The 27,336-nt window shown below is 42.0% G+C and overlaps 1 protein-coding gene across 4 annotated transcripts; it reads right to left on the bottom strand.

Moving 5' to 3' along the window:
- Positions 1-604: 604 nt before the first annotated feature.
- On the bottom strand, positions 605-22,676 carry LOC104604670 (beta-carotene isomerase D27). Of its 4 annotated transcripts, XR_016081085.1 has the most exons (8): positions 21,932-22,676; positions 21,398-21,490; positions 21,006-21,067; positions 17,672-17,778; positions 17,336-17,431; positions 17,098-17,244; positions 12,997-13,386; positions 12,274-12,912 (listed from the first exon to the last, which is right to left on the bottom strand). XR_016081085.1 is itself a non-coding variant. In XM_010269121.3 (6 exons), the coding sequence occupies exons 1-6, from the start codon at positions 22,313-22,315 to the stop codon at positions 17,195-17,197; spliced, it is 792 nt and encodes a 263-aa protein (XP_010267423.1). In that variant the 5' UTR covers positions 22,316-22,676; the 3' UTR covers positions 16,908-17,194. The 4 variants fall into 4 exon arrangements, 1 of the variants encoding a protein (XP_010267423.1); XR_016081083.1 differs by lacking the exons at positions 12,274-12,912; positions 12,997-13,386 and adding an exon at positions 605-770; XR_016081084.1 differs by having other exon boundaries at positions 12,274-13,386.
- Positions 22,677-27,336: the final 4,660 nt, after the last annotated feature.

The following is a 27,336-nucleotide window of genomic DNA, read 5'->3' as shown; positions in this document are numbered from 1 at the left end:
AGGTAGTATATCAATAAAAGATAACAAACCTACACTTTCCACCATTGGCTACCATGGCAATCTCTCTCTCCATTAATAGCTTAGCTATGTTGAAATGAAATCGACTAAAGGACAATCCAATTTCTCTTGGCGAGGAGCCATGAGGAGTAGATAGAGGTAGGATAGAAAACAAGAAGCAAGAAAGGAAACAGAAAAGGCGTTGGGAAAGATGAACATAGACGATAGAAGGTAGAACTGATAGTAGGATGATAAAGTGGGGAACTGATGTGGCCTCCCTCCGCACTCTTATAGAGAGCTCTCACATGTCGGGAATGACAAATGGCACTGGGGAAGATGAACAGGCGCAGGTATGGAACCTGGTGCACCCGAGATGCGTCGTCAAACACCCATGGCAGCAGTTTAGAGATTTATAAATTTTTCCAATCCTCAGATAACCTTAAACAACCAACGTAGTATGTGGTGAGGAAGGGGTTAAACCCATAGGAAAGCAGGAATAAAAATTATTATTTTCGTTCTGGACAAATAAAAGGAAAATAGACCTGGGATTTGCAGAAAGTAAGAACATAAAATTTATTAATGCTGAAATTAAATATTCTGAGTTGAACAAGGCAATAATTAAAATTCAGAAATTATGGAACACTGAAATCAACAAAAAAATGATCCAAAATTCGGATCAAGTGGCGGTAGCTGTCTGGGAAGACGAAATACTTCCTCCGTTTAACCCTCGAACCCCTTGAGACACCTAAGCCTTGAACCGGACGAATTCGGATCTGTAAAACACACAAACAAACATAAATTAAATCTAAAAGATTGCTAGAATAAAAATAACATAAAAGACAATAAAGAAAATGAAAGGGATGGCTGATCAAATCCAATAGCGATAGTTGTAGATTGGTTGGACTGTTTTTTGGAACCCCTCCTGACATGATTTGGGCGTCCTTCCTTTCTACAACCCTTGAACTCCTAAAGAAACCTTAGTCTTGTGAACTGGGTGAATTGACCAACCCCTTCTCCAGGGCCCTTGGGGTCTTTTTTATAGAGAAGAGTGGACAAAACTGGGATTAGAGAGAAAAAGAGGGGCAGCTAGTGGGTTTATGCAAAAAATGGGCGCTCCTAGGGTTTAGGAATGGAGGGTTAGGATTCAACTAGAGGGATCATACGGCTAGAGTGAAAAGGAGAGGGCGTCTATAAGTATGGAGGGCTGGTATTTAAGCTCATAGGATTGAATGGTGTAGATTTGGGCGCTTAGAATGCTAAAGAGGCACCCTAGAATGGAGGGTGGAGATTGCAAGGTGAAGATCTAAGGGTATGAGAGGTTGGTAAGGCTTGTATGGTTGAGATTAGATGTTAGGGAGGATTGGAAGGTGAAGATTTAGCAGTTAGGGGTGGCTAGGGTTTGTTAGAGGTGAAAAGAATGAGTGGGGAGGTGCCCTGGGGTTTGCTAAGGAGAGGGGAGTATGCTAATACAGTAGGAGGGGTGCCTTTATGGGTTTTGCAGATAGGAGGCGTCCTCCTGTGCTCAGTTTTGCACAGAAAAACCCTCTCTTTTAGTTGGAATTCTCCCTAGTTTCCCCAAATCTACAAAAAACTCTATAAATTTCTCAGTTTTTACCCAGAATTTGCATAGGGACCCTCAGAGGTCACAACATTGAATTTAATCGGAAAAAGGGTATAGGTTAGTCAGTCTAAGGTCTAAAATACTCGTAACTCTATTCGCTCAGTCCCTCAGAGAACAGTAAACACTAGATTGATACCACATGGATGCTTGTGATTAGCCTGCAGCCCATCTTTCCACTGCGATGAACCTACAGTGAATCGCAGGTCTGTGATGAACTCGCGGTTCATCATACTTGCGACGAATTTATTCTCGGCGCTAGCCCAAAGCAAACTCAGGTTGAACCTGTGATGAGGTTCACATGCACATGGCCCTACGATAAACCCTCAATCGCTATGGGATCCCGATTCGTTAAGAACCGGGCCTGGATATTACCTACCTGTGTATTTCGAAGTGACGAATGCGACAAGACGCCACGTGGGTCTAATAAGACGTCATCCCCCAAACAATGACGTCACTAGTGCCACATCAATTAAGTAAGGCACAAAGGGTAGTATCACACGTGGGTTATGAGGATTTCTGAGTGAAAGGAAAGTCAATCCTTGGAAAGATTCCCATAGGGACACGTGGTGAAACCCCAACAATGCTCCTTAATGATTGACAGCGGATCTAATATTCCCTTCCCTAGTAGAAAAACAAACACCTTTAGGTCATTCCTTTCAGGATCTCGGGATTTTCCCTATAAATAGAGATCCTTCTCATAATGATGGTGATCCATATTCAATCACTAATTACCCTTGTCCCTGATCTCCTCATTCAACCGCCTCATTACTTCCCTTTCGCTTTAGCCTCCTTGTTGATTCCCAATTCTCGGCCTTCCTCTATCCTTCAAAGAGACCACCTCCCTAGCCTCGCCACCACCTTACCTACACCAAGAGTGGAAGTCAAGTAGGAGCTCTCTAACCTTGGCCAAGTAGGTCAACATGACGGGCTCCCGAGCCTCATACTGTTCATTCACTTGGTTCACCACCAATTAAGAGTCACTGCATACTACAAGATGTTTCACATCGACCTCCTTTGCCATCGATAGCCCGGCTATCAGTGCCTTGTACTTAGCTTCGTTGTTCGAAACTCAAACGCGAATTGGAGAGCGTACTCCAGTTTCACTTTGCTAGGTCCGTAGAGGATTAGTCTAGCTCCACTTTTACATTGGTTGGAAGAGCCGTCCACATGGAGAATCCAGGACTCCTCATCCTATGTCGGGTCAGGTGCCACATTGGTAGTAGCCTTCAAGGGTGGTTACAGGCACTACAACCTCAGGGGTTGACATGCTAAACATACATTCGACGATGAAGTCTGCCTGGAACACAACCTCAGAGGTTGATGCCACATTGGTAGTAGCCTTCAAGGTGGTTATAGGCACCACAACCTCAGGGGTTGGCGTGTTGAAGCTCTTGGTAGTAGCCTTCAAGGTGGTTACAGGCACCACAACTCAAACTAGATGTCATACTCAATGAGCTCGATTGCCCAATTAAATTAGAACACAATTTGTGTACAATTAAATTAGAACACAATTTGTTTACAAGGTGCTGGTAGGTCGCTCCAACATTTTTTAAACCAAAGGGCATAACTTTATAGAAGTACAAGCCCATTTTAGTTACGAAAACAGTTTTCTCCTAGTCGACTGGATCCATTTGAATTTAGTTTTAGCCTGAGTAAGTATCCATGAAGTTCAATAGCTCGAACCCTGAGATTGCGTATACCAGATGGTCTATCCTAGGGAGTGGGATGGTGTCCTTTGGGCAGGCTCTGTTGAGGTTGGTGTAGTCGATGCACACGTGCCATTTGTCGTTGGCTTTCTTCACGAGGACTAGGTTTGCAATTTAGTTTGGATATTGGATCTCTCTAACGAAATTTGCTGCAAGGAGCTTCCCTACATCACCCACTATGAATGTCGGGAAAATGCCCCTGGCTATTCACTTCTTGGCCAAATCTATGAAGTTGTCACCCATCAAAAACAAATAACTAGGAGTGATGGGCCTCTTGGAATTGTATTCGGTAAAACATTTCGGAACTGATAGTGACAAGGCTATTCTGGGTAATTTGATGGAGAGAGAGGGAAGGGGTTAGGCACTCTCTCTCTGGTCAGTAAGAATGCCAAAATTCCCTCTTTGTTTACATTTGAAGTTAAGCTAAGGACCCCGCTCCCTTATCCTCCAGTCTAGGCCCCTTTTGGACGCAGGGGCCTGAGCAAAAGGATAGGAAACCCTACCCCTTTTCTATCAGAACCCCCAGTTTCAAACTCGGTTGGTCAATCAGAGAGGTTGAAAGAGCACATCAATCCCATCCAAATTTCTAGAAAACATAACAGTCCTCAAACTCACAAAAACATAACTAAAAAGAAAAAAATAGAACAAACACAAGAAAAAGAAAAACAAAACTTATAACAGAAACTGATATAAAGGAAAAGAATATAACAAATGTGAAACTCGAATCTAAAGAACCAAGTATGAGGTAAGCGTATTACCACAATGTAGCCTTAAAACAACCAAACAATGTTGTTATTGATATTGGTTGAACTAGCAAACCCAAAAGTGTCTGTTTGGATGACTTTACTGGAATAGGACCTTGAGATTGTTGTTATGAAGTCCTTCGCCGATGTTGGTAGTGGGAGTAGGTCGAGGGCAGAGCAATGATGAGTTAAGACTTTAAGAAAAATTTAGTTGGAGGTCAAAGACCATGAATTGGAGAGGGTTTTTTGGACCGATTCTCTACATAACAACATGGGAATGAGGGTGGTGATCGTTTGGTTCTACCCTGAAACACTGTATCCTTACTTTCAAACTCTCTCTTAGAACCCTCTCTATCATCTCCCAAATATTCTCTTCAAAGAACCTCCTTTCTCTGAATCCTCTCTACTTTCGCACGGACTCACTCTCAAATCTTCCCTATTCTTTGTTTTCTTTCTTTCTCTTCCTCTCTTGAAGAAATCCTCTATTATTTTCTTCTCTCACTTGAGCTCTTTCTCAAACCCTCTTACTTTCTTTCGGTCTCCCTCTATTTTTTCTTTCAGTCAAACTTCCTCTCAAACTCTCTCTCTCCCTTCTCCCTATCTTCTTCTTCTTTTAGCTGAAGTCTCTATTTTCTCTCTCACAAACCCTCTCGTGCAAGCACCCTATTTTTCTCTCTATTCTTTCAGTCCTTGAAGAACCCTTCTCTTTGCTTTCCTTTCACTTTGAAAAAACCCCTCTACTCTCAGTTTGATAGCCTTTCTATGGAGACCCACTGAGAGCTCCCCTTTTCACTTGCTTGAGCCACTTCTTATAATGAGAAGCTGGGGGGCTAATAAACCTTGAGTAAAATGAAGGGGCTGATTTGACAAGTTAGGGTTTGGAGGGGGTGATATAGGTTTAGAGGCGGTATCAGGTAATTTGGGTTCAAAAAGGGTATTTTGGTAATTTAAGGTCTGAAGGGTATTTTGGGAATTTGGGCTAAGAAGGGGAATTTGGTAAATTAGGTGCCAAGAGGGTGATTGGGGTAATCTAGGGTTTGAACAAGAAGGTTTAGAGGGGTATTTGGGTAATTTGGAGAATGAAGGGTATACTTTGGTAATTAGTTTAAGGGGTATTTTAGGAATTTTTGGTGCAAGGGGTAAGTTGGGAATTTGGTGGGAGGGGTAATTTGGGATTTTGGTCAGGGGATATTTTGGTAATGGGTCTAAGGGGTATTCTGGGAATTTAGTGCAAGGGGTAATTTGGGAATTTGGATATTTTGGTCAAGGGTATTTTGGTAATTTGGTGCAAGAGGGGTAACTTAAGAATTTAATTAGGGGTATTTTGGTAATTTTGAGGAAATGGGTCAAATCAGGTCTAGTCTAGGTGGGTCAAACTAGGTCTTCTGGTTCAATGGTTGGAATTTTTCAACCATCAAATAGAGGGTTGAGATGGGTTTAACCGCAGAATCGTGCATGTGCGGGCCAATGAGATTGATTGAAATGGAATCTTTATAAATGGAAGGGTAAATGAAGGTATTTAGGCTGAAATCTCGCAGGGTGGGTTTTTAGACATTCTAAGTTGACTGGTGGGGTTTGATTAGTTTAGATGTGTCCGGATCAAGTGGATATGAATTGAGGGTACGAGAGAAGTCAAAAAGGAATCTTCGCTTAATGGATGGGTGAACGGAGGAATTTTAAGTTCAAATTTCATGGGTAGGTGTTTTGGGAGGTTTGGGGTCTGATGGTTGTGTCTGATCTAATAATTGAGGTGTAAGTGGAGGGCGATCGGGGCTATCGGATAGGTATCAAACAGGTTTAACGGTGGAATTGAGGGCTTTGGGGGTGAAAGTTAGGCTTTTTGGGATTTTAGGTGTTTCAGAGAGGTCAAATGGATCTAAAAGGGTGTTTGGGGCAAATTGCAGGTTTAGGCAATGGACCGATCAAAAATCGGGTGCTAACATCCACTATTCTCCACCGCTCTTGGGTGAGGTTCCTTTTCCTCTACTGGACCGGTCTGATTAAAGGGTCAACATTAAGCCTATTACTTATGACAGAGGGGTCTATGTCGGGAATTTTTGCTGCTGACCAAGCAAAAACATCTAAATTATTAATTAAAAAGCTTATCTGTTCAGAATACAGTGATTTCGTGAGGTGGACTCCCACAGAGGGGTCTATGTCGGGAATTTTTGCTGTTAACCAAGCAAAAACATCTAAATTATTAATTAAAAAACTTATATGTTCAGAATACAGTGGTTCCGTGAGGTGGACTCCGATTTGCACTGCCTTCACGGGCTCAATGTTTGAGATCAACACCAAGATGATTTCTGCCATGGGGCGATCTTTCTTGTTGCTATTCTCTGGGGATGGCTCCAAGTTGATGTCGATGGCCTGTGATAAGTCGACACCACGACTCTAACGGTGTGTAGGATCGGTCGACTTAAGATGGCATTATAAGGCAAGGGAGTCGCGACCACTTGGAAATTGTGGTCAAAGTACACCTGGTTTGGTGGCGAGCCCGTTGTCAATGGCACTCTTATGTGGCCTAGAGGTTGCACCACTTCTCTGCTAAAGGTAACTAGGGGAATGTTGGCTAGTTGTAGGTAGTTCCTCTCTAGCTCCATCCACTCGAACACATCCAAGAAGATGATGTCTGCAAAACTGTCGGAGTCAACCAGCATCCTCTTTACCTCAAAGTTGTTTATCACTAACTTGACCATGAGGGTGTTATCATACAGATATTGGATCCTGTAAGTGTCATCCTCAATGAAGTAAATGACTTCCTCCATGCGAAGGCACGGGTGGGTTCTCGTCCTCATGCACGAGCTCCCGGATTGAGTTCTTTCCCACTAAGGTAATGCATCCTACCATAATGGACCCATCCATGATCATGCTGATCACACTACGGATGGGCCGCTTTGGTGGTGGTGGGTCTCAGGGAGGTTGGTCCCTGTTCTGATCCCTACTCGACTGTGATGCTTCTTTGGGCTGGTCGGCAAGTTGGTAGCGGTTCTCATACTATATGAACTACTTCAGGTAACCTCCCCGGATCCGCTCCTTTATCTTGTCCTTGAGATTATGGTAGTTCTCTGTATCATGGCCAATATCCCGAAGGAAGTGGTAGTACTTATTCGGGTTCTTATTGGTTGGGTCTCCACTCATCTTGGGTGGCCATCTGACGTACTCGACTGTCTTTATTTGCATCAAAATTTCTCCCCTCTTCACATTTAGAGCAGTGTAGTTGTGGTTTTGGATGGAAGGGGAAACCGGAACTACACTTCTCTGAACACGAAGATGGTCGGCAAGTCAGCCATCTGACGTAGTCGACATGGCAGGTCGCCACGGAGAAGCAGGTTCGGGTCACTGTTTGCGTAGACGAGGTGCCGATCTAGCTCCTCTCCTTTTCTTTCTCTTTAGTTTTTGCCTCCTCATTGTCATTCAGAGCAAGATGATTCCTTCTTGTGTTGTGGCATGCATGTCTGCGACACCTTCTTCGGGACCCTTTAGTGAAGCTGGTAGCCTCGAACATCACAACTTGGGTTGATTCTATAGCGGGAAGTTGGTTTTGGCCGTCATGATGGCGAGGTGGGTCTAGTACTTGGTTTTGGTTCTGATTTTGGTCTCCAGGCTGTTGGTTCTGGTTAGCGTTCTGCCTTGTGGCCTGATGCAGTTGGTGTTGTTGTTGTCGTTGCGTCCTTACTAGTGCTACAAAATGGCTATCCCACATTCTCATATGCAGGTCAATCATGTGGATGAACTGCATGGGCTCATTGAACCAGTGACCACGATTCCAATGGGAACCATAGAGGGCTTGACTGGTGGAAGAGCTGCGTTCACAGTGGGCAGAGGGCATTTAGGGTTTTGCGTGACAGAGATGCCTGGTAAGGTCAGGGGCATGGTGAACTGCTCGATAGTGACAGAAGGGACGTTGGTGTGCATGGCATATTGGTTATGCCCCCCTATGACTATTCCATCAGCGCATACGTTATTGTTGACGTTGTTGATGGGGTTGTTGTTGGAAGATGCCAATCTGTTTAGGTTGTTGAGAGCTGAAAGTGACGGTGGTTGGCGGCGGTAATACGAAGTAGAGAAGATGGAGAGAGACTAATTGAAAACAGGGGAGGGAGCCAACTAAAGATGGAGAAGGAATAAGGGGGAAGGAAAGATAAAGAGAGAGAGAGAGAGAGAGAGAGAGAGAGAGAGAGGAAGAGAGCTCTGTGGGGAGGAGGTTGGAGAGGAGATGTCACTGACTTCGAATCCATCGCTGCAACTGATTGCAGCGGCGGAAATAGAACAGAGGAAGAAGAACAAGAACAAGAAGAACAAGAAGAAGAGAGAATAGAGAGGAAGAGAGTGAAGATCAGAGGGGGTTTCTGGTTTGTCATCGCCGCTTGTGTCTGTGTTTGAACGGGGAGAGATGAAAACAGTCCATCCGAATGTTCTCCGCTTAGGGTGAAAATGAAGGGGTAGGTCTCCTTTAAATGGCGCCAGGGGGTGTTTTGGTAATTTTAGGGGCAAATTTTTGTAACTTTCAATAAGTTGGGTTAAACCTGGTCCAGGGGTTGAACCGGGTTCTTGGTTCAATGATGGGTGGTTTTGGGTAAAAAAAATGGAGGGTTAAGATGGGTCTGACCACAGAGAGTGGATTTTTGTGTGTGGGTTAACAAGATTGGCCGAAATGGAAAGGGTTAACAAGATTGGCCGAAATGGAAAGGGTTAACAAGGGTATTTTTGGCTAGAATTTTTGTAAGGTGGGGTTTTCAGACATCTTGAGATGATTGGTAGAGTCAAATTGGCCAATTGGACTCGAACCAGGTGGATTTGGAATCCGATCAATCTGGCACCTCAAAATGGAATCTTTATGTAATCGAGAGCAAATGAAGGTGTTTTGAGATGTTCGAGGTCTGATGGTTGTGTCTGATCTAATGGTTGAGGTGTGTAAGTGAGGGTCGATCGGGGCCATTGGATAGGTATCGGGCAGGTTTAACGGTGGATCTTAGGGCTCTCGGGGTAAAATTTGGGTTTTCTAGGTTTTTGAGTGTTTTAGAGAGAGTCGAATGGGTCTGATCGGGTGTTTGGGGTGAATTGGAGGCTCAGAAGGTGGACCAAGCAAAAATCGGGTGCTAACACTTGCAGCTAGTGGTTAATCAAATCCACGGCCAGTTCGAGGCTTGGACCCCCTCCATGGCGAGTTATCTATGAAAGGTGCAGGAGCTCACTTAGAAGCTTGAGCATTTCAATATTCAATAGATCCCTCGAGCTGAGAACACCCGAGCTGACGCCCTTTCAAAGCTAGCCAGCTCGCCGCAGACCGACTTTAACTCGACTATACGACTGGATACACTAGCCTAGCTTAGCATCGCACCAATGATCGTTCTCGTCCTCCCAGTATAGTACGACCCATCTTGGATGGACCCCATAACCGAGTATCTTCGATAAGGTGCTCTCTTAGAAGACCGAGCGGAAGCGAAGAATCTCCAACACAGAGCAGCCCGGTACTGCCTTATCTAGGGTCAACTCTACCGCTGCTCCCACACTCTCCCATACCTGAAGTGTCTCCCCCCAGCCGAAGCAAACTACGTCCTCTGGGAGATACATGAGGGAATTTGCGGAATTCACCTCGGCGCGCACACATTGACCCATAAGGCACTTCAGCAGGGCTACTTCTGGCCGACGATGAACCAGGAGGCCACCCAGTTAGTTCGGAAGTGTGACAGTTGCTAGTGACACTCCAGTCTACATCACCAGGTTGTGGCCCCCTGAAGCCAATCACCAGCTCGTGGCCGTTCGCCCAATGGGGAATGGACATCCTCGGCCCCTTTCCCACCGTGGTTGCATAGAAGAAATTCCTTCTTGTAGCAATAGACTACTTAACGAAGTGGGTGGAAGCCAAAGCCTTGGCATGCATTACCGCCCATAATGCCCAGAACTTCTTTAGGCAAGGTATTGTCTGCTGCTTCGGCATCCCTCGTGTGCTCATCACAGACGACATAAATTCAAGACAGAAGATGCGAATTCAAAATAGACGACTTCGTCCTACGCAGAGTCATAGTCCCCGCACCCAGAGAAGGCAAGCTCGGACCAAACTGGGAAGGGCCGTACAAAATCACCATGGTCTTCGGACCGAGTACTTATAGACTCGAAGACCTCGAAGGCCGACCAATACCGAGGAGTTGTGATGAGAATAAAATTTGTCATATCTTTATCCCTCAATATTCAGTATTTTACACTTAATTAGTACCTAATTGGACTCATTACTCTTGTATTTCGATTCAGGGTAAGCAAGAAGGCGATTGGAAGAAAACAAGGCTAATCGGATGATTTTGCACAGTTTCGGCACCGATCAGTGATCTGGGCATAACTCTCAATTCCAGACTCTGATTTGGACATTTCAAGGATCAATGAAAAGATAAGGAAAAGACCCACAACTTTTATGTTTTGGGTTTTGGCAGAATCGGTACGCATCGCAGATGAATTTGGGCCCAAAGTTGGAGCAATTTCGTAGCAAGGCCCATTTCACAAGTTGAAGCCCATTCCGCAGAAGAGTCTTGAAGCAAGCCCGACTTGTTAAAGAAGCCCAGTTCGAATTTAAGATCCAAGAGTCCCATTAGAATAGAAGTTGAATGTAATCTCAATAAACGAGTTTATCAGATTTAAATTCTCAAATTGTAGTCCTAGAAAGATAAGAGATAAGAGTTAGGTAGGATAAGTTCAAATTAGACTAGGACTTTCAAGTTTGAGGATAATCTCCTTAAGGGAGTTGGAGAGCAGCCCTCTCCCCAAACCTATATAAAGGGGGGTGGACCAGCACCCAAGGCATCAATTCCTCCAAGAGAGCTTCAATCTTCAGAGAGAGAAACTAGCAACCAAGGAGGAAGAAGCAAGAGTTTGCCCCCCTTTCTCATCTGGAAGCTGCGATTTCATCATGGAGTGTCTGTAAGTTTTTATTTCTGGTTGAAGGGTTAGGGAAGCTTTGATTCTTTAAACATTGTGAGATCTAATTGATTTTTATGAGGACTATTTTTATTGATTAAGCAAGAAGGGCCCCTTGCTCATTCAATGAAAATAATCTATGGCCGATTGAACCTCCAGTTTCGTATATGATTGGTAGGTTCAATCAGTGGCAACTAACAGAAATTGATTGCAAAAAAGTTTTTGATCTATGTTAGGAAAATGTATGATCTGGTTTAAACGGTCCGAGCTTGTGAGATCGCTGACCAAAATTGGGTCTCTCCCTTCTTAATGCTATTAATAGGATAAATCCTAAGAGCTTGTTTATGACTGCCTATTAATAAGGGAAGCAATCAAAGAGCTTGTTTTGGTTGTCGAATAATAAGAGTAGAGGCTGGCTGTTAAAGCTTGTTAATAGCTATAACCAATTTATTCATAAACATATGAATCTATCTTTGCATCAAGGATCAATGCTACGAATCAAGGCTGAACTTGTCCCTTCAACCAGAAGCCATCTCCCATCGATTTAATCTTTGTTTTCTGCTACTTTCTGCTATTTTCTTATTTTCCTTAGCTTTACAAACACCCCTTAGTCCATCTACTTGGAAATAAATCCACCCAATCCCTGTGGAGACGACCTTGCTCATCACTATCTACAAATTATTTAATTGGAGCAAGACTATTTATCTTTGGTTGGATTCGACACCCACCAAGTTGGAACTTGGGAAATCTTAGGATGCACTACTAGTAGATCTACAAGCAATACAAGTTTCCTTTCTTTTAAGCTACATCTCTGACCACCAGGCACATACACGCTCACCGCACACTACACATGCACAAGCTAAGCTGCACTACTAACCAATTTGACTCTGTCGATCCCAGAACGGCCGAGCCCATAATGCCTAGCTTGGCAACGTATCGCTGACTAAGCTACCCGACTCAGCTGACCATGACTGAGCCTAAACGTGGAGAAAGAATGCCCCCGCCTATCGAGGCCAGAGGCTGGTCGCGGAACTCCACACAACCGTCGGCTTAATGACTGAGCTAGCTAGGAAACGGCTAGCCCTAGAGGCTCCCGAGACTAGAAACTGAGCATCCCATGGCTAAGAGCTCGAGAACCAAAAGATCTTGATCAACCATACCTCGGTTGGCAGAAGGTTGAGGACGCAGAGGCATAGCCCAACTCGGCACGCGATAGCCCGACCAACCATGCCTCGCCCAGCAAAAGAAATGCACAAGTATAAAGAACGCACAACAACAACAAGACACACATACATGGTCAACAAAAGTAACTTATATTCAAATATGAAAGTGGTCTGCTACATTGTTTAAGGCTCGGCATATTGAGCCGATATAAAAAAAAAGAAGGGAGAGAACCCAACATAAAGAAAAAACACAACTTGGAAGAGATAGCCGCTCAATCCTCGGCGGCAAAGCTAGCAGCCCCTTCAGTAGCGTCAACCTCGTCCCCGACCCCTTCGTCGGCATCCTTGGCAGAACCCGGGGGAGTGTCCGGATCACAAGCCCTACGACACCTCGGTCAGCTCCGAGTAGTGGCGAAGGACCCTTCAGCGGAAGACGTTAAATCCAATCTCGAAGGAGGCCTTGACGTACTCGTCCATTTGCAGTTTCATCTCTTCCAACACCTTGTACCGGTCAACTGCCTCCTCGGTAGCCTCTTGCCTAAGCCTTTCCCGCTCTGCCTTAAGTTCAACGATCTCTTGCTTCAGCCCCCGGACAATACTGGCTTGCTTGACCATCTACGCCTTTAGCTCGACCACCTCCCTTTCTAGCACGGTTGTCCGCTCCCCGACAGCCTGAAGCTCAGCCAGTTGGGCCTTTTGCCGTAGATACTCGGAGTGTTCTCGCTCGTACATTGATCGAATGTCCCGGAGGTGATCGACCAACATGACCGCTACACAAGAAGAGAATGATGAGTATATGCCCAAAAAAAAAAAGAAAGGAACTCACTTGGGCAGTAGACCGCAGAAGCACGCACTCTAAGGCTCCGCAGCCGACCCCGACCGATGCCTGAGCCATCAACATAGTCATAATCCCTCGCAACAACTACTCAGGAACCCCAAGCATCTCCAAGTCATCATCAACACGAACCAACCCACCGCGACATGTGCACGCCCGAGCTACTGCCACCCATTTCTGTCCCCGACGCACCCGTAGGACGATGAACCCCTTCAGGGTCAACCACGACAACATCGTCCTCCTCAGCCTCCCGCCGTCGAACTCTCCTTTGCATGAATCGCCCTATCCATGGATCGTGGCTGGTCCACTGCCTCGGACTAAGCCTCCAGTTGCGTACTAGCTCGCCTCTGCCTCTGCTGAAGTGCCCTCATTCGACGAATAATCTCTTCTTCATTGGCCATCCTTATACCTGCAACACAGAATGCCCAAGATAAGTAGAAAGCAAACAAGGGAATAGTGAATTAGCAAACAAACAGTAAAAGAAACAGATCGACCACCCTCTCCATCAACCCAGCAAGCATGTGTACGCAATAACATTTATCTCATGGATCATGCTCAGGGCCGACCTCTCCTCCCAAATAATCTTCATCCACTCGGGCTGTGACACAGTTGTCCTCGACTCCCATAGTTCGGCCGGAAAAGGGAGACCCCCGGGAATGCGCACGAAGAAAAACGACTCCTTCTAGTGCTTCACAGAAAAAGGAGCCCCGACCAATGACCGAACATTCCGCCTATTGGAAAAATAGTGTTGCCCTGCTGATGATGCTTCAGCTGAAGCATAAAGCTCACCATCCCCAGGGTCAGCTCGATATCACGAACTACATAGTAGGACATGAGGCCGAGCAAGAACCTGAAGGAGTTCAGCATTAACTGCACCAGCAACACCCTATACCAACCTAATACCTTGGTGACCCCCTCGTTCAATGGGAACCTTAGCCCAGCCTCAAAGTTATGCTCGTACACACATATCTCACCGGGCTGAGCATCAATGGCCATTTTGCTCGGATTCGAGCCATATCCCCGGGTGCCAAGACTCAGGGCATGGTGCCAAACCGACGACCTGCTCGCAGGGGAGTTTTGCCTCCGTCCCAAAAGGGTCAGCCTCAGCCTCCTCGACTTTGGCGGTCACGAAATCCCCCAGCTCAGGCTCATAGTTGGAGCCATGGGAAGAGCTGGAATCGGAACCACTACTAGAGGACCCAGAAGAGGAAGAGGATCAACGGGATAAGGAAGACATACCAAGCCGAGGAAGGAAAAACCGCCGAGCAACCACTACTAAGCAATCACACCACACTCCGCCAAGCAATGCAATTTACCTTCCTCGCAAATGACATAGAGGGGGGGCCCCTTTTCTTTTATAGCCACTAGGAGCACGAATTGAGGAGAGATCAACGGTATAGATGAAGCACCACTAATCGATGCGACCGATAATGCACGCGCGAAGCATCGAAAACCGAAGTGACAACCCTGACATGCAATGGTTACGACCATTAAATGCGCCGGCTCGACCCTCAATGCTGGTCCAACCACCAACGCGGATCCCTGATGGGGCCGCCCAAGAATGCCGGCCCAGCTAGGATGCCTAACACTGATCGGAACCGAGCCCCCACGCCAGACAAGGCTACACGGCTGTGCAATAGTCTGGCCGAGCTTTCCCCCTCCTTGACAGCAGAATTGGGGGAGTAGTTTGGGAACCGAAATTTTGGTTCTTACTTAAGTTCTACAGCCGACGATCGGAGGATTCCTTGGAAATGACCAACATTGCGTGGATAGTGGAAGGACCAGACAACAGCTCGGATGTTCCTCAACCGAGTAACGAACTAGGAGAACCTCGTCCCTCAACTTTAGAACTGGGGGAGTGGTGTTGGGGTCATGGTTGAGCTAGCCCTGAGAGACACGTGGTGCCCAGTCATCACCCAGCCACGTCGGCATAACTCGGCCACGACGGGTCGGCTCAGCCGAGCTATGTTATTACCTTGGCCCCCCGTCTCATCCCTCCATCCACGTCAGCTACATGCCCCACAGATAAGCTCAACCGCGGATAAGGGGGTGGGAAGACAACTCCGCCGAGGAGTAGGACTCTACCCCGGTAACCTCGGTGGAGAGCTCCATCCTGATCTCCCCAAAAGCCTAATCCGACTAGGAGACGAAACTCCAGTTATAAAAAGGTGTTCCATGCTCAAGGTAAGGGATCCCAACTTGTAGCACCCATACCGTTACTTTGCTCGGACCAGCACCCTCATTGCTCGACCCGACCATTCACCATCCTCTCACTAACTAATCAAATCCATATATAAATAATTCTAATAACATAAAAACTTGTACTTTTGAAATTGACTTGGAAAAGTAGTATTTTTATGTAATGGTAAGAAATTAAACAATTTTGGGTCAAATAGGTCAACCCATGTCACATTGTTGCCAAAGTTAAATAATAAAAAAAGTTAAACTTGATAAAATGCAAAAAATATAGAAAAGAAAGAAAATTTTGGGAACATCTTTAATATCATATATTCATCATATTAGACAAAAATAAGTATGATAAATAAGAAATCAGTTTATTAATGATGGAAATGGAATATGAAATTTAAAATCAATTGGGAATAAAATTATTTTCCTATTCTCTCTCATTGAGTCTCATATTTGAGGCATATTCTCTCATTAAATCCTATATTTTAGATATATTTTTCTCATCATTAAATTCTATTAATTAAATCCACAACATTGATTTAAATAGCATAGAAATCAATAATTTGAAAATAAAACCATTTTATTCCCTCCTGATAGTGGGTAAGCAATTCAACCATTGGTCAAATAAGGCATATAAATATATATATAAATATATATATATATATATATATATATATATATATATATATATATATATGTTACTATCTAGTATTATTGTTAGTAGATCCGATTAGACTCCATCATAGGCCTTGTTATTTTTATTGATAAATTACTTATCTGGATAAGTGCTTCTTAGTTAAGTATAATTACCACTGTTCTTTTCTATTGAAATTTACCCAAATAATTTTTTTTCCGTTACTTATATTTATAACTTTTTTTTTTAAAAAGCTTGTTCAATGGACATTTTTGTTCATTAATTTTGATAACTTTCCTTCTTGCGAGAAGGGTAAGATTTTTTGTTACTAAAAACCTTATTTGGGGAAAGTTCGTTTTCCTGGGTCTTACATCTACCAATAAAAGAACACGACATTGGTTAACTTTCAGTAAATCATACATTTCCCGTTGACAAATCCCCACATACTTAGTAGTAAAGAGGCCTTATTGTCACGACTTTGCTTTTAGGTTGTTTAACAAGTAATTAATGAAGGATTTGCTATATTAGATATTAGATTTCCAAAAAAAAAAAGACCTTAATTTGCTTTCCAACCAAATTATCATCATCGGGATGATAATGACATAAACCTTTCTCTTACCAACCGGGCCTGCCTAAGTGACAAAAACCTCCCCTCTTTAGGCTTAGTTCATTTTTCGGGAAATTGGAGGCGAAAGCTGGTTACAATGTTTTTTTTTTTTGGATAAGTTCAAGACTCCACGGTAAAGTTAATTTTCTTGGGAACCACTTGCCGAAATAAGTGATATCTATCTTTTAAATGGATAAATAATTTTTCTATATAAGAAAAAGTTTACAAAATATAATGGAACAAATTTATCCATCCTAATATTGACTTTTTATAAATAAAAAAGTCATTATAGAAGTTATTCAGGAATCAAAAGAACATAGAATAGATAAATTTATCCAGATGAATATTTTTTAACAAATATTTACCTAAATGACCTTTTGAAAAACATATACAACTATGAATGAATAATAGTAATTGTAAGACCCAAGGTGGCTTATATGGATGATATAGTAATAGACCACAGGATTTAACATGTGAACAGCCCACATATACGGTTTACAGGTGGATTAGAAATGCTTCCAAGGATGGAGCAATAACTTATACACGAAAAAAAGGGCATGCCAAGCATTCGAAAAGTAAATGCGTCAATGCCAATACAATGGATTTTTTTTTTTTTCTTTTTACAATCTTTAACAGAGGAAGTAGAAAATAAAAAACGTTTTTCAGATTCTCACAGGAAGTGCGGAATTTACCTTTGTTAAGAAAAACGTTTAGCTTGGAGTGGAGTCAATTGCCATTTTAAAATGCTTTTGTTGCCATCAAGATTCCTCTATAAAAATGAAAATCTTCTCATGCTTGTAATTTAGGGCAAACTGTGTTACTAGGATTTGCCATAGAACCTGCAGAGATGGTTTATAGTTAGACTTTGAAAACCTTCTGGCTATTATTATTATTATTATTTAAATGTATACTATCCTTACTAGGACTTACATATGTTTGCATAACAAGGCTGTTTTGAGACTGGGTCCTCTTCAAAAGGAGGTGGTACTTGGCCATACACCATGTCACAGCTCATATCTTCAAAATCTACCAAAAGAAAGGATCAGATTAGAGAATACCTATTAAAGGTGGCTAAAATAAAATAAATAAAATATAAACAACAAAATCTGATCAGTAGAAATGAACTAAAATAGATAAAAGCATGAAAGAAATACATTTTACAAAAAAAAAAAAAAAACAATTGAGAGAATATACCTAATTAATCTCTGGAAATTCATGTCTAAAAATCTTATACAAAGCAATCTGCGGAAACAAAAAGGGGCATACTTGGGTTCATGGTTAAGGGAAGCCCAAATTCATTGGTGAAGAAATCTTGAGTTGGAACCTTGCACATGTTCACACACATTCCGACGCAACCACTATTCTCCAAGTACCTTAAACCAACATAAAAGGGGAGATAGAAAATCAATATTTGCATAATAATAACACTCATTAGGGAGCATAAATCATTTAAGAAGCAAAAGAACAGTATTTCCCAACTCAACTAGAGGAAGGAATTATAGTAGATTTGAATCATAAGTGGCTATTTCATGGATCAATGCTAGAGATAAATCCACATTGGTCACGTCATCAGTTAGATAACAACAATGATTTGTTATCCGTGGACTTATCAACCCCAGATAACAATTATCTTGTTATCAATTTATGATAATCATTATCCTGTTGTGCTTATCATTTTATCTGTACATTTAACTTTTTGAATTTTAAATTTTGTATCTTCACCTATATAAACCTCTGTAATCTCTGTAATTTATTAAATGAGAATTCACCATTTTCATTGACTCTCGCATGGTATCAGAGCCCTAGAAGACTAACGTCATGTCTGCTCAAAGTTCTTCGATCAACTTTCAAGGTGGGTCCTCTTCCAAAAATAATGGATTGATTACTCTGTCCAGTTTCATGAATGTTATCACAGTTCGCTTAGATAGATACAACTATCTCTTATGGTCTGTGCAAATTCTCCCTACACTCAATGGGTCATTGGATATGTCGATGGATCACTACCATGTCCATCAAAATTTCTTCCTGGCACCAATGATCAACAGATCAACCCCAAATTCATCTCCCGGTATGAACAGGATTAGCTCATATTGAGCTGACTTCTTTCTTCTCTCAAAGAGCATGTTCTTGCTCAAGTGTAGGATGCAAAACTTCTAAGGAAGTATGGGACCAGTTCAGCCGTTTATTTTCTTCCACTTCCAGGATCCATGATTTGAAGTTGGAGTTAGCACATATTAAAAAAGGCGACCTGTCAGTTGCATATTACATTCAAAAAATCAAAGGGATTTCTAATGCTCTTGCTGCTTCTAATTACTTTATATCAGATTTAGATCTTATTCATTATCTTCTCGGTGGTTTGCCGCCAGAATATGACACTTTTGTTATCATAATTACTGCTCGTTTGGATTATTTGACCATGCTAGATGTGCAGAGTTTACTTCTTACTTTTGAGAAGTGCTTAGCTTGTCATGCTATTTCTATTGATTTTTCCTCTACTAATGTTGCAAGAAAGAAAGAGGGGGAATACCTCTGGACACTCATAGCAGCATTATTCAAATAAATCTCGACAATTTTCTTCTTCGGACAACAAGAAACATCCCAACAATGGTTCTAAATGACCCAGTGGTAAGGATACTTTTGTTGTTTGATAGATTTGTGGATATGTTGGACACACTGTTACCACTTGCAGGAAATATCTAGAGCTTCTAGGGATGAAGAAAATTTCCAACAAGAACGCCAATGTAGCTTCTCACACTACCTCTTCTATAGGGTCTTCTTGTAACTCAATCTGGTATCCGGATTCTAGTGCCACGAATCACCTTATTGCAGATCTCAATAATTTGTCTTTACATAATCTATACACTGGTTTTGAGGAAATAATTGTTGGTAATTGTATGCATTTACATATCTCTCACATTGGTTCTTCCACTATTCACACATCCTCTAGATCCTTTGATTTACATAATATAGTGCATGTACCTTAGGTCACTAGGAATCTATTGTCAGTGAGCCAATTCTACAAGGATAATGATGTAGTATTTATATTTGATGCTTGTGGTTTTCTTGTAAAGGATCAGATGACGGGGAAGACTCTCTTCAAAGGACCAATTAAAGATGGCTTATACAAGGTGCAATCAATTTCTTCTAGCAGTCCTGTAGCTTTGATTGGAGAGCGCACCTCCAAGGATGTTTGGCATTTGCGTTTGGCCCGTGGGCTTGGTTCACCAGGCTTCGAGATTATCTTCTCACCTTGGGTTTCATTGAATCATGGGCTGATTCCTCTCTTTTTCTTCGACGTACCAAAGGAGAAACTCTTATTCTCCTAGTTTATGTCGACGACATTCTGATTACAGGCTCCAGTTCTGCTTCTATTTCATCTCTTATTGCTGATTTATCATCTCAGTTCGCCTTGAGGGATCTTGGCCCAGTACACTACTTCTTGGGAGTTGAGTTGACCCGCTCTTCTTTTGGTATTCATTTGTCACAGCATAAGTATATATCAGATTTGTTAATACGTGCTCAGATGCATGAAGCCAAACTGGCCCCTACCCTAATGTTTGCCAACACTAGGCTCGACTCCTCACAGGGTGAATCTCTCTCTGACCCTTCTTTCTACAGGAGCATTGTTGGTGCGCTCCAATATGTGACATTAACTCGCCTAGACATTTGTTTTTCTGTAAACAAAGTATGCCAGTTCCTTAAAGCTTCCACCACCGTTCACTGGGCGGCAGTCAAGCGAATGCTTCGCTATTTGAAGGGTACTATAACACATGGACTATCTCTTCTTTTGTCCAAAACTCTCACTCTCACTGCCTTTGCTGATGCTGATTGGGCAAGCTACCCCGTTGATAGATGGTCTCAAAGTGGTTATTCTATATTTTTGGGCCCCAATCTTGTGTGTTGGAGCTCGAAGAAGCAATCTATTGTCTCTAGGTCAAGTATAGAAGCAGAGTATCGGTGCCTTGCCTCAACTGCTGCAGAACTCTCTTGGATCACCATGCTCCTCTTTGAACTTGGCATTCAGCTCTCTCCTGCTACTATCTGGTGCGATAATATGAGTGCGAAGAACTGATCTCCATACATTACGTGCCCAGCAGTGATCAGCTCGCTGACTTGCTCACTAAACCGCTTCCCTCTACACGGTTTCTTCATCTCAAAAGCAAGCTGACCATTGGTCCATCCTTGTCCAACTTGAGGGGGGATGCTAGAGATAAATCCACACTGGCCATGTCATCAGTTAGATAACAACAATAATTCATTATTGTGGACTTTTCAACCCTGGATAACAATTATCTTGCTATCAACTTATGATAATCATCATCCTGTTGTAATTATCATTTTATCTGTACATTTAATTTTTGAATTTTAAATTCTGTATATAAACCTAGTAATCTCTGCAATTTATTAAACGAGAATTCGCGACTTTCATTGACTCTCGCAATCAGATGGACATATTTTGATTGCATGTGAGTTTTGAGCAATGATGGTGCAAGTGAAAAGAACCTATAATAATAACAAAAGAAAAAAAAAATCAAACAATTATAGTTCCCCCTTGCAATACCGGTCATTCTATAACTTATCAGAGAAGAAATCATTCTACCTGCATTTCTTTATATGGACTCCGCTTCTTTGCTTCACCCCATTTACCTCCACTTCCACAACCTAGAAGATATTTATAGCTTAAAAAATAGTATACAACCATGAATATTAGAAATGGAAGCAAAAATTACTCCAAAAGTCTAGACCAGGCCAATATCTTTCCAGCTTCTGAATTATGTCTTTCCCTCAAGTTTTCTCTAATAAACATTAAGTGAATAGGAGGCAATATGCTTTTAATGGGTTGATCAAGTAAGAAAAATACGAGCATGTGAGAGAAGGCTGATATGACCGTGGAACATCGTGAATCGATCAGTAGTGTAAGAGATGAAAGGAATAGTTTAAGGATAACTGCACTAGTCAAATTATGCGTTGAGTGCAAAATTAAGTACGTACCTCAGAAGGCCCAACTAACCAGTGAAAGAATGGTACTGTCAATGCGGCATTGAACTCAGCAGCCCACTTGGTTGGCGGAAATAATTTTCGAAACTGCAACAATACCCACCACAATATCATTCGTCATTTATTTGTTCATTGTGGAGGGATGAAGCTAGGCATAATTTCTTCTTAGTTCCCAACCCCAAGTCGATGATTATGTTTTCAAACCGGCTCTGGCTGGAATCTGGACCCTCTCCCGGGCTCAGCCCTACCTCATCTCCTCGTCTTGTCTATCTAATTTTGAATTGGGTTCAAGTTGGGATTGGCATTTAATTCTTAACATACCATTACCGTATCAGTCGGTTCAACCGACACCAGCCCTGCCCATTTCAGTAAACTTCCGAAGAAACTCAGATGGGCACAGTCAGAGCGTATAACAAACAGTGAGACAGAGTGAACTCCAGAGTCTGGAGCAGAGATTAAGAAAGAAGTGAAGGGGAGGAGAGGAGAGGAGAGGTGTCAAGAATAAAGAGACAGAACAGAAGAACCAACCTGAGCGGGGGCACCGGGAGGGAGCATAGACAAGAGAACCTCCCTGACCACTTGTTGCTGTTGCTTACGAGACCTTCCTTGCATTACCCTCTTCGAGACGTTTACAAAGCTCTCGTAGTCGTAATCCCAAAAGCCATTGCTTTTGCTTTGATTGGAAGACGAAGAGGAAGCAAATTTCTCCATCTTGCGGGCGAACAGGGCCATAAATGCCTTCTCCAAGAATCCATCTCTATATTGCGTCTTCTGACCCAGAGGAGCCGGCTCCCCCGATGGTTCCGCAATTCCACATCGGAGAACGTAACCACTGCTTCGTCTCCCTCTACGAATCAAACTATCATTTCCATGAGGCGGACACACAAGGGGTTGCAGACTCAGTACCACCATGAATAAATTCTCTTTCTTATTGTTGATTATAAAGAAAATTTTCAAAAAAAAAAAAAATCAAATCCCAACAAAGAACAGAGAAGAAAGGCTCGTTAGAGGCGAATGAGTTGCTGGTACTGGCTCTGGCTTTGTCTATCTGTGTTGTGTAGCTACTGCCATGCATGCTCCACTCTTACATAATTTCTCACTGACAAATTATGACCATAGCTTGCCTTTTTTTTCCTTCTATGCTTTCTTATTTTCATATATTTCTTTTCTAAATATCTTCATTATTACATATTCAAGAAATGGCAAAGATAACCCTTTACTTCTTTGAGGTTCGAACTTGGAAGATGGGAGATTCTTCTGCGGTATCGATTTTCCAGGGTTAAATTATGAAACTTTCAAACTAAAGACTGAATTATCAGGACCTCATTAATGCATCCAAATAATACTTGCTGAATGGATTTCTACCACACAAGTCATCAGGTGGTTTTGAGGCCGAATAGATGCCACGATTCTCCCCGCCTTCTCTCTCTGTTAGAGCGTGTAATGAATGGATGAAAGTTTTTCTCTTTTCTTTTTTTTTTCACAAAAAGCTTGTATATAAATAAATAACGGAGCAGGGGATCAATTTCAAAAAAGCATATGAAGCTATCAGCCGTCCGCCAGAAAAAAAAAACGATTATCAGAAAGGAAAAAAACTAATAGCTGCATATTATTATTAAATAAAATTAAAGATCGTAGTCGCCTTGGATTGTACGAACCACGCATTCAGAAAAATTACACACAATGATAAATCAATTATCGTTACCATCTACTGATAATAAACCAAGCGGCAGAGCAGAGCACTTTGTTTTTTTTTTTTCATTCTCCTTATTTTTCACAAATAAACATAACGTATTTTATTTTAATAGATAATTTTTATTAATAAGAAATAAATAAATGAATGAACAATCCATTCCTTCAACAGGCAACAGTGAAGAATAAGATTGAATCAATATCAGTCCTTCCAAGTTTCAAGATCAAGCCAGGTAACAAACCCTAGAAGCTTGCTTTATCTTCTCGTATTGTGTGTATTTGGACTATTGGAGTCAAATGCCGCCGGAAGCGCCTTGCTGAAGCTCTTGGAGACGCCTTTCCAAGTCATCCAAGCGAACACCCCAATCCCCATTTATGCGCAACGGTCGAACGTTGCTGTAATCCGTAGTATCATCCGCCATTCCTTGTCTTCCACTATTGTTCCATGTTGATCCTTTGCGCCTCCTGCTTCCTGTACCAGCCCTTTTCCCTTTTTGACTCTGAGCCATCGCAGCTCTCTGCAAAGCGAACAACACATCTGAGCCGCTTAGAGCCCTTTTACCCTGTCCTCCCACGCTCCTCCTCTCTTCTTCTTGAGGTGGTCGTCTTGAATCCGAAGAAGAAATTGCAAACGGTGATGATGGATCACCACGACAACCAAGAGAAGTGAACGCTGCTTGGCCTACACCTCCAATATGAACTGCGGAGCCTTGCCATATCCTCAGCTGTTGCTTGGTGGACGCGAGGACACCCCAGTTGATGAGCTTGTAGTTCTTTTTCAGGGCGATAGAAGCAACAAAGCAAGGTATTGCTGGTGGTGATGCTGCCGCACCTACGACCCCGACCAGCATTTTGTTCGGTTCCCTACTTCCAACTCGTAATAACCAGAGAGATCTTTGTCAATTGTCCCTCCCCTTAACAAATACAAAATACTTACTGACCCTCTCTCCAGCAGTCCAGTTCCCACAAGGCCACAAGAGCCGCAAACATTGTGCGATTGTCTGATACGAATCCCCATTAAGGGTGACCCGAATTTGATCCGTTTATAATTGGTTTTGTGGTTTTAGTCTTTCCAAATTTGATTCGACCTGACTTTTGTTATCTCATACTCTTAGCTTCCCCTGTTCTCCATGTCATGCAAATATTGGATGGTAAATTAATTAAGCACATCGGGTCAAGAACCCAAATTAAGTTGTTAAATACATAATTTATTGGGCTGTAACATTTTATTATCAATTAAGGATTTTTTTTGAAGCCTCAAAGTAATTTTCATAAGGCTCTGTTTGAAAGGAATACAAATGCAAATTTATATTGTAAATACATATAAAATAATACAAAATACAAGGTTTTACACTTACAAATTTGCATTTGTACTCCTTCCAAACTGAGACTAAGGGAAAATATCTTAAACTATCCCGGAATTGACTAACTATACTCCTACTATTTTGATATTGTCTTAAAGTATCCCTATTGTTTCTAACAATTGAATACCTGTACTTTTACCGTTATCATCCATTAATATTTTCATCAAATTCCATACACATAATACCACATGATGTATAATTTTTCTAAAACCCAATTTTACCCTTCTCTCTCTCTCTCCTTCCCATTTGTTCTCTTTCCCCTGTTTCATCATCTCCACCTTCGGCCCCTCTCTCACTCACTTGGAAAAAGTGCTTAGATCTGTGGGAGGTTGAAGCGCTTTCCAAGATCGGCAGAAGATTGGGTACCCAGATCTGTTGAGTATCTCTCAGATCTACAATGAACCCAGATATGAGATCTGAGAGATACTCAGATCTATCGTCGTTGGCTAGAGCAAGGGTTTCCCTATAATTCAAGAAATCACAGGCGGTAGGATGCCATTGGACGTCTTCCGTAGCAAAATTGAATTTATAGTGGTGGAGCTTGCTTGGTGAGAGTGGACTAGCAGATGCTATCGGCGAGGAACTTGGAAAAATCGACACCAATCTCCTTGAGTTCTATAGTGGGAAGGTGTGCGTCTCTCCTGCAGCAAAAAAATGAATTTACAATGATAGAGCTTGCTTGGGGATTGTTTGGTAAGAGTAGACTGGCAGATGCCGTCGGTGGGGAAATCGGAAAAATCATTGCCAATCTCCTTGAAAAGATCCGCTACCAGAAGCAATAGTATTGTCAGCGGTAAAGGCTTGTATTTTATTTTTCCTTGGCTCTAGTTTCAAGTGCAATACTAAGATAGAGTTGTTTGTGTTTGCAGCAACGGCATCCAGACAAATGGACAAAAACGGTATCAACCAGTATTAATGGTGAAGAGCAAGACGAGGACATGGGCATACCAGTATTAGCCAATATTAATGAAGATTTTTTCAGACCCATGAGATTTCAAGGCTGATCGATCCTTAGCATTTATCAAAACCAAAGAGCTTGAAGATCACCGGCAATGTCTTCTATTGAACCAGGAGTTTGAGTTTTTTGAGTGGTGGGCAAAATAGTCCTTTTAATCTTTCCGTTAATGAACACTGATGGTAAGGGTACAGTTAGTCAATTGTTAGAAACAATAGAGGTACTTTAAGACAATAGTAGGAGTATAATTAGTTAAGAAATTTGCCCTTTTCATAAATGTTCAGATCACAAAAAAAAAGCATAAATAGTAATAAAAGTAAAAAATAAAAACTTTAAAATACAAACCAAACTTGCTTAGCATATGTAACAAGAACACAAGGACAAATGTGTCTCCAAAAAATAGCATGACCAACATTTCAATTAGGGCAAAAAGGTTGAAAGGTTCCAAATAGTATAGTTCAAAGGTTCCAAAAAGGTTGAAAGGATTAATGTTGTATGGAGCTCTTCCAAAGGATTAATGCTGATAGAATGGCCAATTTCTCTTAATAGCCATGAGATAACAAGTAGTCCTAAGACTATAACTTCTAATTTCGAGATAACAAGTAGCCCTGAGATAAGAGAACAGAGAGCCAACCAGGGAGGAATATCAGGGGAGCAGGCATGAGAAGAGATTGGCGCAATTGTTGGTGGGTTTTAGAATCCTCTGTACTGGGAAGAGATGAGAGAACAGAGAGGAATGAAAGAAATAAAGAAAAGGGAAGTAGTCAAACAAGGAGGATCACCGTCGATTGCTAAAGTCATCGTCGTAGTTGCCGTTGCTGGTGAGAAAGATCACTGCCAGCAAAGTGATAAGAGGAAAGTACAGGCACAAGGGTTTTGGGGACGTTTCAGGCGGGAGATTAAAATGGGGATAGATGAAATTTTGTTTGAAGAACTAATAGGATGGATCAAACATCCGTCCCATTAATTCACATATGAGAGAAAAGAAAGCATGTGTGGGGACAGGTGTCTTTATTTGAGGTTGTTAATAGGTGGTTGGTTGAGGTTGTGTTGGTAGAAGATTCAGACTCATCAAGCGGACCCTAATACATATAACAAGAATACCCTGTTAGAGGAGAATTACATTTTCTATGTGCACATGGATTTAATGGATAAAATGGAGTGTTAAAATTCTAAGCAATCTTGTCAGACTTGATCGGAATAGATAGTTGAACCTCTGGTGAGCTTTCTGGTTTTTAGAAATGATGCTTATTTGATCTGCCATTGACCATCTGTCCAAGATGGGTTGCATTTGTCATTAATTATTTTCAAGGACTTATCTCGGTTTAAATTGAGCTAATCAAGTCGGTTCATGAAAACCTTGATTCAGCTTGGTTTAAATTGGGCTTTTGGCCAATTCAAGCTTGAGTCCAATGAAACTTATAAGTTTAATTGAGCTCAAGGTTTAAAATATTGATACGTATCGAGCCATATCAGAGGTTTCTTGATACATCCCTACAGGGGGTGTTTCGAGGTCTCGACCAGTTTAGATGGTAGACAGACCTTAAACTGTCTCATCTGAACTAGATTAAAAAAGCTAAAAAAAAAAAAAAAGCTACTGATGTTGCTTGATATGCCCCTATCGACGTATCAGGCGTATCTATATTTTGAAACTTGATTGAGCTTATTCTTTTTTTTTATAGCCCCAAACTTTACTTGAGGTGAAGGGGCAACCACCTTAAAATGCATGTAGTATTTTTTAGTTTTTATATGTATAATAATAAATAATTTTTATATGTATACTCTTTATTTTTATATGAATCTTGGCTCACTTCAAGTTTAAGCGAAACTGAATTCAAATATATGAGCTTTTGAGTCCAGCCAAATTCAAGTTTATGTTTATAACTTGAAGTGAGCTCTAATGAAATCGGCTCAGCTCGAAT

The sequence above is a fragment of the Nelumbo nucifera genome, chromosome 1 (genome assembly GCF_055504915.1).
Source record: "Nelumbo nucifera cultivar China Antique chromosome 1, China Antique-T2T, whole genome shotgun sequence".
Taxonomy (NCBI): Eukaryota; Viridiplantae; Streptophyta; class Magnoliopsida; order Proteales; family Nelumbonaceae; genus Nelumbo; species Nelumbo nucifera.
Note: the sequence above shows the minus strand (reverse complement) of the source record. Positions and strands in the feature narration are given on the sequence as shown.

Excerpts from the sequence above, each read along its gene's own strand:
- LOC104604670 (XM_010269121.3), bottom strand. The coding sequence starts at position 22,315 with ATGGTGGTACTGAGTCTGCAACCCCTTGTGTGTCCGCCTCATGGAAAT. Across the intron at positions 21,491-21,931 it reads CTCCCGGTGCCCCCGCTCAG|TTTCGAAAATTATTTCCGCC; the intron begins GTTGGTTCTTCT and ends GTATTGTTGCAG. Across the intron at positions 17,245-17,335 it reads GCCTTGTTATGCAAACATAT|GTTCTATGGCAAATCCTAGT; the intron begins GTAAGTCCTAGT and ends CCATCTCTGCAG.